The sequence below is a fragment of the Manis javanica genome, chromosome 2, assembly GCF_040802235.1.
Source record: "Manis javanica isolate MJ-LG chromosome 2, MJ_LKY, whole genome shotgun sequence".
NCBI lineage: Eukaryota > Metazoa > Chordata > Mammalia > Pholidota > Manidae > Manis > Manis javanica.
Genome location: NC_133157.1, coordinates 130,575,201 through 130,591,155, shown reverse-complemented (window position 1 = coordinate 130,591,155; position 15,955 = coordinate 130,575,201). Strand labels below are relative to the sequence as shown.

General features: G+C 45.9%; 1 protein-coding gene across 1 annotated transcript in view; it reads left to right on the top strand.

The window, feature by feature from the left end:
- Positions 1-15,955, top strand: part of LOC118966888 (neuroepithelial cell-transforming gene 1 protein-like) — a 67,143-nt gene that overhangs the window by 27,266 nt on the left and 23,922 nt on the right. Inside the window, exon 3 of the mRNA XM_073229446.1 lies at positions 345-404. Coding sequence (XP_073085547.1) covers positions 345-404 — 60 coding nt within the window. The remainder of the gene's footprint in view (positions 1-344; positions 405-15,955) is intronic.

Genomic DNA, 15,955 nt, shown 5'->3' with positions numbered 1-15,955 from the left:
GAAAAATATATATGTTCCTTTAAAAAAAAAACTTGTTTCCCATTATGTGTAAAACATATTTTACTTTTTTTCTAATAGTCCTTGACTTACGTAAGAGTGGTGTCCTTACAAACTTTACATAAGTAAATTATTTAATAGGGTGGAATCACTTCACAAACACATGATTTGGTCAGGGGGCTCTTTAGACAGTATGTATGCTAAAGATAATTCATGAGCATCCCAAATAATTTTCTTATGAATACAGCCAAAGGCTATTTTTTTAAGTAAGTTTACTAGTTGTATGCACTCTGATGGGTAACATGCATTCCCCTCCATGTAAAAATGAAACCATTTTTTTCTTATAGAAAAGAAAACGAAGAGAGAATGATGATGATGTTGTAAGCCTTAGCAGCCTTGATCTGAAGGTAAGCCTTATACTACTCTGTCAAAGAAAAGCAATTTAAAAATACATAGGTAGAATTTTGTTTCTGTGCTGTAAGAATATGAATGCTGATTTCTTTTGCATTTTTAAAGTGCAAAACTGAATAATATTGGCTCTCATAGATAAATTGTTTTTTCTGCTCTACTACTTTGTTAAAAATTAAGAGAAAACCTCCCATAAATAATGTTAGATCATATCTAGTAATCACAAACTCAAATGCCTAAGAAGACCAGACATATATCTGCAAAGAAGGGAGGTATGGATATGAACAGACACTTCTCCGAAGAAGAAATTCATATAGCCAACAGGCACATGAAAAGATGCTCCACATCGCTAATTATCAGGAAAATGCAAATTAAAACCACAATGAGATATCACCTCACACCAGTTAGGATGGGCAACGTAGAAAAGACTAGCAACCTCAAATGCTGGTGAGGATGCAGAGAAAGGGGAACCCTCCTACACTGCCGGTGGGAATGTAAACTAGTTCAACCATTGTCGAAAGCAATAGGGAGGTTCCTCAAAAAACTAAAAATAGAAATACCATTTGACCCAGGAACTCCACTCCTAGGAATTTACCCAAAGAAAACAACTTCTCAGATTCAAAAAGTAATATGCACCCCTATGTTTATCACATCACTATTTACAGTAGTCAAGATATGGATGCAACCTAAGTGTCCATCAATAGATGAATGGATAAAGAAGATGTGGTACATATACACAATGGAATACTATTCAGCCGTAAGAAGAAAACAAATCCTACCATTTGCAACATCATGGATGGAGCTAGAGGGTATTATGCTCAGTGAAATAAGTCACAGAGAAAGACAAATACCAAATGATTTCCCTCATTTGTGGAGTATAACAATGAAGCAAAACTGAAGGAACAAAATAGCAGCAGACTCACAGACTTCAAAAAGGGACTAGCAGTTACCAAAGGGGAGGAGTGGGGGAGGACAGGTTGGGAGGGAGGTAGGGAAAAGGGGATTTTGGGGTATCATGATTGGTGCACATGGTGTGTGTGGGGTCACGGGGAAGACAGTGTAGCTCAGAGAAAACAAATAGGGACTGTGCTGCATCTTCTTACACTGATGGACAGTGACTGCAATGGGGTATATGGGGACTCGATAACAAGAGTGACTGTAAAAACCACATTGGTTTTCTTGTGAAACCTTCGTAAGTGTGTATCAATGATACCTTCATAAATAAATAAATAAACAAATAAATTAAAAGAAAGCAGGTATAGTGAAAGAAGAGTGCCATGTCCTCCCTAGAAGAGGTAGCTGCTGCTGTGCTCCAGCTATTGCTGTGTGTGGCACTGTCAAAATAAAGATTTTTATGTGAAATCTCCTGATTTTTAACTGTTGGCCCATGCAAGCCAGACAACTTGCCTGCAAGTCAGTTATAGCCCATGGGTTGACAGTGTGTGACCTACGATAAACTAAAATTCAGTGCACACTTAAAACTAATTTTGTATCCTTTTGTGTAAAATTGTAGTTAAGTTCAAACACCTGGTATCTTTGAAATTGCTTATTCTATTTTTGTGATTTGGCAAATTTTATAGAGCCATCTTGGTTTTAAGGAAACTTTTTAAAACATTGTTATGAAGAAGTTACATATTTTTCAGTAACTTTTTAAAAATGTTTGACATGTTTAAGGATGATAGCTGCTACTGCTTTGAAGCCAAGCTGTTTTCTAAAAATTAAATTTTTATAGGTGTGTCATCAACATTTTAGCAAATACAGGAGGCCAGATTGTGTGCGCACATGTGTGTGTGTGGTTACAACATCTTTATACAAGAATTATGTATTTAAGTGTTGGGCTTTTTTCAAAACAGTTTTAGTTGCATTTTTTAAATTTGTATTTAAAGGAAGAAAATAGCGTGAAAGGACAACCCTGGGTATTAAGATATGCTTCAAATCAAATACAAAAATAAGACGGTATTTGCAGTTTACCACAATAAAATCCATGGTCAAGTGTACTTAAAGATTATCCTCCTTTTGTTCACCCCAGCTCCAGCAATTATCAGTGTACCATCAGATCCATTTCACATCATCTATCCACTCACCTACCCTGCCCTAGATTACTTTTTAAGCAAATCTTAGACATTCTGTCATTTCATCTGTATCATCAAATTCAGTATTCATACATTTGGTTTTGTTCTTGTTCATCTTGTAAGTTTGATTAGAATTCATATAAGGTCCATACACAGTGATTGATTATATCTCTAAGTATCTTTTAATCTATAGGTTTTCTCTCTAGCTCTTTGTCTTCTTGCAATTTTTTTGTTGTTAAAGAAACCATGTCTTTTTTCCTATAGAGCTTTAACACCTGGATATTCATGAATATATCCCCCTGGTATCATTTTCTATGTTCCTCTATCCCTATATTTCAACTGATTGGTGGCTAGGAATGGAGATTCTTTATATTGACTGTGTGCTTCACACGGGGAGGTGTATCTTTTTGTGCTATTTTCAAAATTAGTTATCATTTCCTAGATCCATTTTTTCATTGGAGGTGGCAAAGCAGTGGTACTGTACTTTATCAGCCCTTCTGTTTACTAACTGAAACATTTCAGTAAAAAGAAAATTCCCCTGATAACCACTTGGTTACTACAAAGTACTAATTTATACTAAAAGCAGAACAAGTGCTTGATTCATTCCTTTACCAGTTTTTAAAATCATGAATTTTATTTATTAAAATTTTCTAATGAATTTCGGTAGGGCACAGGAAGTCAACATGACACATACCTTAAATTTATACCATGTGAATTATGCCTAAGAAAGCAGAGGGGGAAAGGACATAAGAGCCATCCTAAAGTAGCACCCAGTGGCCAAAGATGTGATGATTTGATCATAGTAAGAGTACTAATTGAAGTGGATCATGATACAACAAGTGTATTCATATCCATAAGTTTATAAAATAGTACAAATGAAAAAATCATAGCTACTTTCTGGGGGGTGAAAGCCATTGCAAGTCACAATGTGACCAAAGAAGATGACAGCAAATGTTCTTTTGGGGTGAAAAGCTTTATTACCAAGCTTCTTCCCCTAGAGGTAGGTCGAGCACTAGTGTCTCTGCCTCTACCCAGAGCACTGGGCTGAGGTTTCTATATAGTGCAATAATAGCTTATTCCATAAAGGTAGCCTAGCAACAGGCCAGTTACATCATGAGGTGGTTTAAGTTCCGTGAGAATCCTGGCCATAGGAACCCCAACTGGCCCACACAGCGAACTTGCCAGGGGCTGAAACCCTTTGACAAGAGAAGTGGCGAAGTCCACAGTGTTCATTGATTACTAAGGAGAAAGAAAGGCTGCCCTTAGGGGAGGGGTGCTTCAGCAGGCTGCCCATAGGAAGGGGCAGACAGTGGATTGTCTAAGGGAAGCACAGTAGGAGGTTGCACGAGAACGCCAGATGCGAAGAACTAAGGTAAAGGTAAGAGCTTCTGAAGACTGAGCTAGCATTGCTGTGAGGCACAGTAGAAAAGCTAAAGGTCATAGCAGAGAAGGCACTTGGGGCAGGGGAGAGAAAGATGCCATCAGTCCCAGAAACAGAGAAGCTGGGAAAGGATGAAGGTGTGGTGCCCGAGGCACTGACCCCTCCTGTATTGAAAGCACACCCAGTGGTTGTGAAGAAAATGAAGACCCAGCAGTTGAAAGTTCCCCTAGGAGAGGAGCAGTCCCCTCATGGAGCACTCTATGCCCCACCCCTATAGTCAGGCTGAGCTGGTGGACTTGGGCTCCCGGTTTAGGCAGAATCCCTCAGAGTCAATAACAGCTTGGCTCCTGCGTCTGTAGGACTTAGGAGTGGGTGAAATTGTTCTGTTGGGATCAGAGATGGGAAACCAGGAAGCGATTACAAAATGCACATCAGACCCCAGGGAATCACTCCCTCCTCGACTGCCTTATAGCTTGCACTTTGTGCTGTATGGCTCAATCAGGGTGATCTACCATCCTCTCCTGTTAGATGGCAGATGTATGTTGAGCTCCAACAGGTGTTATGAGAGCTAGGCATAAGACATGCCATGTATAGTCCAGAGAATTATGGCCGATATGAAGAGATTTTCACTACTGGGTGGAGAAATACTGTGCCCCAAACACCTCCCACATCTGTCTTTGGGTCTCTAGTGGCCATTCTTTCCCCTAACTTAGGCCAGCCCGTAAGCAAGGTAACACGTACAGTAGCTGACTTAGGAGAGGTTGAAGCAATGAAACACGGAGAGAAATAAGGTCTTCTCACAAGAAAAACTTAAAGGATCCCATGAAGGTTACCATGACCCAGATGTGCGTTGATTTAATACTGGCAGGAGCAGATGAAAGGAAATTAGACGGAAAGTCAAATTAGATCTTACTAGAGTTATGGCAACAGCTAAAACCAGAGCAGCAGTTTCGGCCATTAAGAACAAAGAGGCAGAGGTCAGAGCCAGAGCCACAGTCCGACCTGTGTGTTTGCAAGACTTCCTGCTGGAGAGCAAGCCAACCTCACTCGAGCCCGCACAGGAAGACAATTGGGGAACACAGTTTGACTGAGGGGAAGGTCAAGGTATCTTCCCTGAGGGACCAGGGGGAACAGGAGGCCACATGTTGAAGTAACTATCCATCGGTCCCCAGTGAAGTGAACATACAATGTGTCCTGGCTCTGGTGGACACAGGGGCTGAATGTTCACTGATTCATGGTAACCCTGAGCAGTTTCCCCGAGACCCCAGTATCATAGATGGATATAGGGATAAGGCTGAGTGAAACAAGCCCAAATCCTTTTGGGAATAGGGTGCCTACCCCAAAAAGAGCATACTGTGTTTATATCTTCTATGCCTGAGTATATTTTGGGGGTTGATATCCTGCAGGGTCTCTGGTTGCAGACCACTGCAGGTGAGTTCAGACTGAGAGTATGTGTGGTGAAGGCAGTTCTGAGGGGACATGGTATGCACCTGCCCATAGCTCTGCCTGTGCCTCGGCAGGTAACTAATACCAAACAATACAAACTGCCTGGACAACATAAAAAGATTGGAGAAACTCTCCAGGAGCTGGAAGAGGTGGGTATTATGAAGCCTACCCATAGCCCTTTCAATTCCCCAGTGTGGCCAGTAAAAAAGCCAGATGGCTCCTGGCATGTGACTGTGGATTACAGAGAACTGAATAAAGTCATACCCCCTATGCATGCTGCTGTCCCCTCTATTGCAGGCATGATGGATACCCTCAGCCACGAACTAGGAACATACCATTATGTGGTAGATCTTGCTAATCCCTTCTTTTCCATTGACATTGAGCAGGAAAGTCAGGAACAGTTTGCCTTCATGTGGGAAGGATGGCAATGGACTTTCACCGTCCTTCCACAGGGATACCTCCACAGCCCCACCATCTGTCATGGACTTTTAGCCCAGGATGTGGCTACATGGGAGAAACCGCCAGTGGTGTGGCTGTACCATTGTACTGATGATGGCATGCTCATATAAGATTCTCTTTCAGATCTAGAAGGTGTAGCATGTAAACTCCTGCAACATCTACAGGAGAAAGGATGAGCTGTGAACAGTACCAAGGTTCAGGGACCTGGTTTGTCTATCAGATTCTTGGGCGTCATCTAGTTGGGTGAGACCAAAGTTATACCAGAAGCAGTTATAGGTAAAGTCCAGGCTTTTCCTACCCCTACAACTGTAGCATTGCTGTAGGAGTTTCTGGATCTTCTAGGCTACTGGAGAGTTTATCCTGCACTTGGCACAAATTCTGAAGCCCTTATACCAGTTGGTATGAAAGGGCATCAGGTGGGACTAGGATGAGACTTGTGCATCTGCCTCTACTACAGCCAAATGGGCAGTCAAGGCCGTTCAGGCCTGGAGTGTGATAGATCCATCAAGGCCCTGTGAACTGGCTGTACATGTGACTGAAGACGGTGTCTCTGGCAGCAGCTCGAAGGAACTTGCCAACCTATTGGATTCTGGTCACAACTCTGGAAAGGGGAAGAGGCACGATACACTTTGATAGAAAAACAACTGGCTGCCTTATATCATGCCTTGCTGGCTACAGAACCCATCACTGGAATGGCCCCGATAAAGTTAATAACCAACTCTCCCATCTTGGCGTGGGTGTGAGACTGGACCCAAATGCCACGGAGTGGTGTGGCACAAACGCCCACACTGCCCAAGTGGGGTGCTTACCTACAGCAACGTAGTGCCCTCTCTAGTAGCCCCTTGAGTGAAGATTTCCCAACGCTTATTGAGGCCAGTGACATATACCAGTGAAAAGCAGGAAGAACTTGCTTTTGAACCATTTGCAGCCAAAAGTCCTTATCGGGCGGGAAGAGCCCCTATGCCCAAAGATGCATGATACACAGCTCCAGCTGTGGGCAGGCCCCAAAATGGAGGACCATAGCTTTCCATCCTAAGACTGAGACAGTATGGATGGAAGATGGTGAAAGGAAGAGCAGCCAATAGGCAGAGCTGTGGGCCACTGCACGAGTCCCTTCCTTGCAAGTCAGTGAACAGATTGCCCCTAAAATGCTGTCTGACCTAGTGCTCTTTTTTATTTTCCTTTCCACATCTAGTGCTTTCATTGTGTATGACTTTCTTTTTCTTCAGAATGAAAAATATGTTAAAATATTTCAGCCAACAAATCATTATTATTTGGGGTGCGTCTACCTTCTCTGCTTTGTCTGTGAAGTCATTGTGGTTTTTAAAGGTCTTTATGAACATTTATCAATATGTCATGATTTTTATGACAGTTATGGGATTTTGACTGTTAATATTTAGTACTACATGGGTTATTTTCTTTATACTGCATTGTACAATATATATATACTCCCTGCTTCAAATACTCTATAGTGTATACTATATTACTGCTTGCATGATAGATCGAAATAGCGCTCCTTTATTCAAATTAACTATATACTTCCTGTTTTGATTGTGTGATGGTTTTGTGGCTGTATGCATATATCAAAACTGACCAACTATGTTTTAAATATGTGCAGCTTATTGTATACCTCAGCGGCGCTGTGTGTCGTACGTACACATTTTGGTAGTTAAAATAGGTGCCATCTTTAGGAGGTATGCTTTCATTTGGTGTGGCTTAGCTTTGGTTTTTGTTTCTCTGTTTGATTTTGGGTTTTCTATGTTTCAGTTTTCTCAACATATATAAGCGTTTCCTTCGAGTAGAGCAAGTCCTACTTTGTTATTGTCAATACTGAAACTGATCATCTTTTGTACCATCAAGAACTAGTCCTTTTTTTTCAGTATCAGACACTGGTCATGTTTGTGGCACACCTTTATTCCAAAAATTATAAACACCAGGAATGTTGTCAGGCTTTTAGTACTAGCAATAGAACATAAATAAATAACTAAATTTTACTGTTTATATTACTAAGTAGAAAGGGAAGAAATCCTATGTGATCACAACTCATTTATATCTTTTTATAAATAAGTTTTTCTTTTCATTCTTATCATTTTAAAGTTTTTGCCAGTCAGTTAGAGGAGATTATTCATTAGCCCATCTTAGAGAAGAGAGATCGAGACTTGCCCAGTGTCACACAAGCCCCCACCCCAGGCACACATTTAGCAAAGCAGAGTCTGAACCTGCGTCTGACTGGCTCCAAAGCCCGCATCCTTCCCACCACCAGAGAATCTTCTTGGAGCAGGCAACCTGACACTGAAAGAGGCTGGCCTTGCAGGACTATGAGAGCTGTAGCAGAGCCGCCCAGGACACCAGCTGGGAGTGGCTGGTAGGAAAGGCCTGGAAGTGGAAACCACGTCTGGGCAGAAATTGCCAGGTGGGACCTAGAGAAGAGAAGGGAATTAGCAGTTGAGGAGGCCCAGGGCTTGAGAACTGCTGGATCAGGGTCGGGCTGGCTGCAGAGGGCATGTCATCAAAGCTTCCTGCGTTTCCAGGCCCCCTTGCCCTGGCACTGGTTGTCAGTAGGGGCTCAGGATGCCACCACCCATAGGAACTGGAGGCAGTCACCACAACCAGAAGAGAATTCGGCACTGCCCACATCCCTGTGACTATAGATGCTGGTCATCTGAGTCTCTCGGCTACTGTTGTACAGGGAGCCCCGCCACCTATCCAGACTCACACCACTGGAGCCAGAGGATGGGCAGTCAGGACAGACACATGTCCTCTGCTATGGGCTAAATTACATTCCCTCCAAAATTCACATGTTAGGGTCCTGAGCCCCAGAACCCCAGAATGTGACCTCATTTGGAAATAGGGTCTTCCTGGAGGTAAAATGAGTCCATTAGGGTAGGCTCTAATCCAGTATGACTAGTGTCCTTATAAGAAACAGAAATTTGGACACAGAAAGACGACCATGTGAGGACACAGGGAAGATGGCTGCCTGCAAACCACAGAGAGAGGCCTTGGGAGAAACCAGCCCTGCTGAGCCCGGATCTCAGACTTCCAACCCCCAGTATCTTAACAACATAAAAATTACTAAGAATGTCCGGGTGGCGACAGCAGAGCTTAAACCAAGCCTGGGCCCCGTGGTGGGCCTGCTCAGCAGTGAGTGAGTTAGGCGCCATTGTTGGCCCATCTCTGTCCATGCTCTGCGCTCCCCCTGAGCTGCCTCACCCACTTTTATGGCTTCATGCACCCGGGTACACAGATGGCTCCCCAGGTCTTCCACCCAGCCCAGCCCCAAACTCATTCTGCTGGCCATTGAGTACCATTACCTAAAAATCAACAAGACTTAAAAAGTGGACCTTATTATCTCGTCCCTCCTTCCCTGTCCTCCATCCATCAGAATAAAACTACCCTTCTTCTCAGCTCAATTTCGGACAAGGATGATACCATCAAGCCAGTTGTCCAGGTCCTCTTCACCTCTTCCTTCCCTGAATTTGCCCCAAGCTCTGTCTCTCCACCTTAGGAATCCATTTCCCTCTTTCTGTTACTTTTCACTCTCCTGTTGCCACAACCTTGTCTCTTCCCTGTCATCCCACTCATCCTCAGGTCCCACTTCCAAGGCAGGCTTGAAGCCCTAGGCCTTTGCCTGGGCTCTCTCAGCCAGGATGGGAGGTCTCGTGGGGAAAGAGGTCCCAACAATCCAGAATGCACGATCAGCCCGGCCTGAGACCCCAGGTTCTCCCCCAGCGGCCCCTCTGCGCTCGCCATCAACCCCGCCAAAGGAAGGCAAAGTGACTGTGTGAAGGTCTTTCAACTCAGAGAGGGACAGTAGGCAGAAGCTGGTAAGGACTCATGGATCATCTTTTCCAGTAAGACCTAAACCACAAGAAATGGTCTCCAATGTCTGCAGAGGAGATTTTGATTAGATGTGAAGAATTTCACAATAGCACAGATTTTGCCACGTCTGCAGAGGAGACCCAACTGGAGAGAATGTAGCCCAAACAGCGCCCCTCTCTGTGCTGTTGGGAGCGGGCTCTGCCTTCCAACCTCCCTTGTGGGCTCTGCATGGGCTGGCCCCGTAAGTGCCCCAGCTTATGCATGAAAACTCTGCTAGCTGTCCTGGAGACACCTGCAGCATGCCTGAGAACCAGGCTGTCCCTGTAAAACCCCCTGGCCAAAGTCCTCTGCCTCATTTTTGCAAGTAGAATTTTGGTTCTTGAATCCAGAGTCTTGCGGCCTTATGTAAGTCCCAGAGATAGCACAGTCATAACTTAGAAAATAAAACAGTGTTCCCAAAGGAGAGACCCTAGGATGGAGCAAGACTCTATCTGTACCCCAAAACCTGTGAGGAAATGTTAGTCTGTTCCCAAACAGACGTTTCCACTAACAGGGAACAAAACAGGCAAAGAGGTTTTGCAACAAACAAGCCCTCAGTTTCAAAGCTGTGGAGCATCCAGGACTCCATAGAGCTAACCCAGACTTCTTTAACCCAGAACGCAGGACAGTCCAGAGGCAAAGGAAGGGCATGTGGCATCTGACCCCATCCACAGCCTCACCTCTCACCAGCAGCCTGCTGGAAGGGAGGGCGCTACTGGGAAGAGAGGACAGCTCCCTCCTGTGGAGTTAAAGCTTTATTGTGATCAGGGCTCTTTTACAGCAAAAACAAAGCCATAGTGATGGCTTCTGGAGAATGAACAGCCAAGTATTTCTTTCAATGTGTATTTCATTCATCCATCCATTTAAAGTTATTTGTTGAAAGTCTGCTATGTGCCTGATACTGTCCTGTTTTCTAGAGATTGAGAAACTCCTGCCCTCGGGCAGCTAGGTGAGCAAGCCACACCCACAGGTGTGCTGCAGATGCCTCAGACCTCAGACCTCTCTGGTACTGGTGGTGCCATCCAAGTGAGAAAGAGGGGCGTGGCCAGTAGGTAGCCTAGCAACAGGCCAGTAACATCATCAGGTGGTTAAAATTCCGTGAGAATACTGGCCATAAGAACCCCAACTGCCCCACACAGCGAACTTGCCAGGGGCTGAAAGCCTTTGGCAAGACAAGTGGCGAAGTCCACAGTGTTCATTGATTACTAAGGAGAAAGAAAGGTTGCCCTTATGGGTGCGGTGCTTCAGCGGGCTGCCCCCCAGAGGGGGCAGACAGTGGATTGTCTAAGGGAAGCACAGGAGGAGGCACGAGAAGGCCAGATGTTGAGAATTAAGGTGAAGGTAAGAGCTGCTGAAGACTGAGCTAGCATTGCTGTGAGGCACGGTAGAAAAGCTAAAGGTTGTGGCAGCGGAGGCACTCAGGGGAGGGGAGAGAAAGATGCCATCAGCCCCAGAAATGGAGGAGCTGGGGAAGGATGAAGGGGTGCTGCCAGAGGCACTGACCCCTCCTGTATTGAAAGCACGCCCAGTGGCTGTAAAGGAAATAAAAGACCCAGCAGCTGAAAGTTCCCATAGGAGAGGAGTAGCCCCCTCCCCAGGTCGTAGGGCACTCTATGGACCACCCCTATAGTCAGGCTGAGCTGGTGGATTTGGGCTCCCGGTTTAGGCAGAAGCCCTCAGAGTCAATATCAGCTTGGCTCCTGTGTCTGTGGGACTTAGGGGTGGATGAAATTTTTCAGTTGGGATCAGAGATGGGAAAGCTGGCTTCCCTGACAGTGCAGCACACCTTGAGGCAGCAATTACAAAATGGAAATCAGACCCCAGGGAATCACTCCCTCCTCAGTTGGCTTATGGCTGCACTTTGTGCTGTGTGGCCCAATCAGGGTGATCTGCCATCCTCTCCTGTTAGATGGCAGACATATGCTGAGCTCCAACAGGAGTTATGAGACCTAGGCATAAGAAATGCCATGTATAATCCAGAGAATTGTGGCCCAGGTGAAGAGATTTTCACTACCAAGTTGAGAAATATTGTGCTTCAAACGCCTCCCACATCCCTCTTTGGGTCTCCAGTGGCCATTCTTTCCCCTCACTTAGGGCAGCCCATAAGCAAGGTGACACGTACAGTAGCAGACTTAGGAGAGGCTGAAGCAATGAGAACCCGGAGAGAAATAGGTCTTCTACTCCCACGAAGAACTTAAAGGATCCCATGAATTTTACGAGGACCCAGATATGGGTTGATTTAATACTGCCAGGAGCAGATGGAAGGGAATTAGATGGAAAGTCAAATTAGATCTTACTAGAGCTATGGCACCAGCTGAAACCAGAGCAGCAGTTCCAGCCATTAAGACCAAAGAGGCAGAGGTCAGAGCCAGAGCCACAAATCCGACCTGTGTGTTTGCAAGACTTCCTGCTGGAGAGCGAGCCAACCTCACCCGAGCCCACACAGGAAGATGATCGGGGAACACGGTTTGACTGGGGGGAAGGTCAAGGTATCTGCCCTGAGGGACCAGGGGGGAACAGGAGGCCACATGTTGAAATAACTATCCATTGGTCCCCAGTGAAGTGAACATACAATGTGTCCTGGCTCTGGCGGACACAGGGGCTGAATGTTCACTGATTCATGGTAACCCTGAGCAGTTTCCCCGAGACCCGAGTATCATAGATGGATATAGGGATAAGGCTGAGTGAAACAAGCCCAAATCCTTTTGGGAATAGGGTGCCTACCCCAAAAAGAGCATACTGTGTTTATATCTTCTATGCCTGAGTATATTTTGGGGGTTGATATCCTGCAGGGTCTCTGGTTGCAGACCACTGCAGGTGAGTTCAGACTGAGAGTATGTGTGGTGAAGGCAGTTCTGAGGGGACATGGTATGCACCTGCCCATAGCTCTGCCTGTGCCTCGGCAGGTAACTAATACCAAACAATACAAACTGCCTGGACAACATAAAAAGATTGGAGAAACTCTCCAGGAGCTGGAAGAGGTGGGTATTATGAAGCCTACCCATAGCCCTTTCAATTCCCCAGTGTGGCCAGTAAAAAAGCCAGATGGCTCCTGGCATGTGACTGTGGATTACAGAGAACTGAATAAAGTCATACCCCCTATGCATGCTGCTGTCCCCTCTATTGCAGGCATGATGGATACCCTCAGCCACGAACTAGGAACATACCATTATGTGGTAGATCTTGCTAATCCCTTCTTTTCCATTGACATTGAGCAGGAAAGTCAGGAACAGTTTGCCTTCATGTGGGAAGGATGGCAATGGACTTTCACCGTCCTTCCACAGGGATACCTCCACAGCCCCACCATCTGTCATGGACTTTTAGCCCAGGATGTGGCTACATGGGAGAAACCGCCAGTGGTGTGGCTGTACCATTGTACTGATGATGGCATGCTCATATAAGATTCTCTTTCAGATCTAGAAGGTGTAGCATGTAAACTCCTGCAACATCTACAGGAGAAAGGATGAGCTGTGAACAGTACCAAGGTTCAGGGACCTGGTTTGTCTATCAGATTCTTGGGCGTCATCTAGTTGGGTGAGACCAAAGTTATACCAGAAGCAGTTATAGGTAAAGTCCAGGCTTTTCCTACCCCTACAACTGTAGCATTGCTGTAGGAGTTTCTGGATCTTCTAGGCTACTGGAGAGTTTATCCTGCACTTGGCACAAATTCTGAAGCCCTTATACCAGTTGGTATGAAAGGGCATCAGGTGGGACTAGGATGAGACTTGTGCATCTGCCTCTACTACAGCCAAATGGGCAGTCAAGGCCGTTCAGGCCTGGAGTGTGATAGATCCATCAAGGCCCTGTGAACTGGCTGTACATGTGACTGAAGACGGTGTCTCTGGCAGCAGCTCGAAGGAACTTGCCAACCTATTGGATTCTGGTCACAACTCTGGAAAGGGGAAGAGGCACGATACACTTTGATAGAAAAACAACTGGCTGCCTTATATCATGCCTTGCTGGCTACAGAACCCATCACTGGAATGGCCCCGATAAAGTTAATAACCAACTCTCCCATCTTGGCGTGGGTGTGAGACTGGACCCAAATGCCACGGAGTGGTGTGGCACAAACGCCCACACTGCCCAAGTGGGGTGCTTACCTACAGCAACGTAGTGCCCTCTCTAGTAGCCCCTTGAGTGAAGATTTCCCAACGCTTATTGAGGCCAGTGACATATACCAGTGAAAAGCAGGAAGAACTTGCTTTTGAACCATTTGCAGCCAAAAGTCCTTATCGGGCGGGAAGAGCCCCTATGCCCAAAGATGCATGATACACAGCTCCAGCTGTGGGCAGGCCCCAAAATGGAGGACCATAGCTTTCCATCCTAAGACTGAGACAGTATGGATGGAAGATGGTGAAAGGAAGAGCAGCCAATAGGCAGAGCTGTGGGCCATGTGGCTTATGGTCAGCCAGGAGCCCTCCCCTATAGTTGTCTGCACTGACAGCTGGGCTGCCTATCAGGGCTTGACCCTGTATCATGCCAACGGCCTGGCTGTTCACCGACCCATTTGGGGACAAGAATTGTGGCAAGACTTATGGACCTGTGGTCAGACTAAAATAATTACAGTTTACCGTGTGACAGGTCATTTGCCACTGGCATCCCCAGGAAATGATGAAGCAGATGAATTGGCCCTGATACATTGGTTAGAAGGAAAGCCTGCCTCTGATGTAGCCCAGCGGTTACATCAGTGTTTGTTGCATGTGATGCAAAAGACAATGTGGGTTGTAGCCTGTCAGTGGGGCTTGTCTTTTCCTTTGAGGAAGTTAGTAGAGCCCGGCAGGAGTGTGTCGTGTGCTTCAAAAGGGACTTACACCAAGTTCCACAGCAACATGGGAAAATAACTGAGAGGGCTATACCCCTCGTCAGGTGGCAGATAGACTATATTGGGCCTCTACCTGTGTCAGAAGGATATCATTATGCCATGACTTGTGTGGACACAGTTACTGGACTTGTGGTTGCTTTTCCTACCCATTATGCACACCAGCAGACAACCAAAAGAAGCCTAGAGTGTCTTTGCCGCCTATGGCCCACCACAGGTAATTGAGAGTGATCAGGACACCCATTTTACTGGACATACACTGCAAGAATGGGTGCCACAGCTGGGAATCGTATGGAAGTTTCATGTGTCATACAATCCTACCGCAGCAGGCATGATGGAGAGGCACAGTGGCTTGTCAAAATCCGGACTCAAGTCAGATACCAATAGTCTGTGGGGATGGTCAGTCTGCTTATGTACCGTGCTACGGGATTTGAACAAGAGACCCCCGAAAAGGAGACCTGAACCCCGTAGACGTGTTAACACCTATGGCTGCCTCCCCTATGCAACTGCAAGTACAAACCAAGGAAGAATCACTGAAGCCGAGGTTTGTCCACCAGAATAATTTCTTGCTGCCAGCACCAACTTCACTGAACCCCAGAGACTCCATTGAGTGGACCTGGCCTAGGACCTTTCGACACATGGACCGACCATGGCTGGCTCTCCTGGCACCTTGGGGACAAGGCCTGGAAGCTGGCCTCCTGTCTATTCCTGGAATGACCGCAGAGTGGTCCCCAAAGGTCACAGTAGTATATCCTGAAAGGGCAGAAGGTAGGAGATTCTTACTGGGCAGTTTGTTTTATCATTATGGCCAGTGCATGAACCTCCAATAGCACTATATGTAGACCTGGAAGGGACCCCCTTCCTGCTACAGTCCTATGACAGAACCACTCTCTTGCATGCATCCTTCCTGATGGACAAGATTTGCCTATGTTGTTGTCATTAAACATGTGTGACATGTGTCTTATCGCCCCTAAGGTCTTTTGTGGATTTGGAACCTCCTATGACTTGAGGATTATTATAATTTTTGTTATTTGTGTCAAAATCTTGTTGTATCTTAATTTTTGTTAACCTCTAAATTGTTTTTATCGCCTCTTGCTGTTGTGGAATCTGGTTACAGTGCCCCAGCTTTCTCGCACAGGGACCATTGAGGAAGATTGAGAGCATGTAGATTGTAAGGCAAGAATCCTTGAGGGGTGGTGTCTTGCCAAAGGGTTTCAGCCCCGGGCCAGTTCACTATGGATTCAGTGTGACCAAAGAAAATGACAGCAAAATGTTCTTTGGGGTGAAAGGGTTATACCCAACTTTATTTCCAGGTGGCAGGTCAATCAGTAGAATCCCATTAACTCAGAGTGAGTCTGTATGCAGCAAGCCAGTCTCTGCCTCTGGGCCCCTTTGTCCGCACAGCCAACCTCTGGGCCCCTCTGTCCTCACAGCCATTCCCCGGGCCTCTCTGCACAGTCGTCCTGCACAGCCGCCCTCTGGGCCTCTTTCCTCGGCGCTGCCACCACTCCAGCC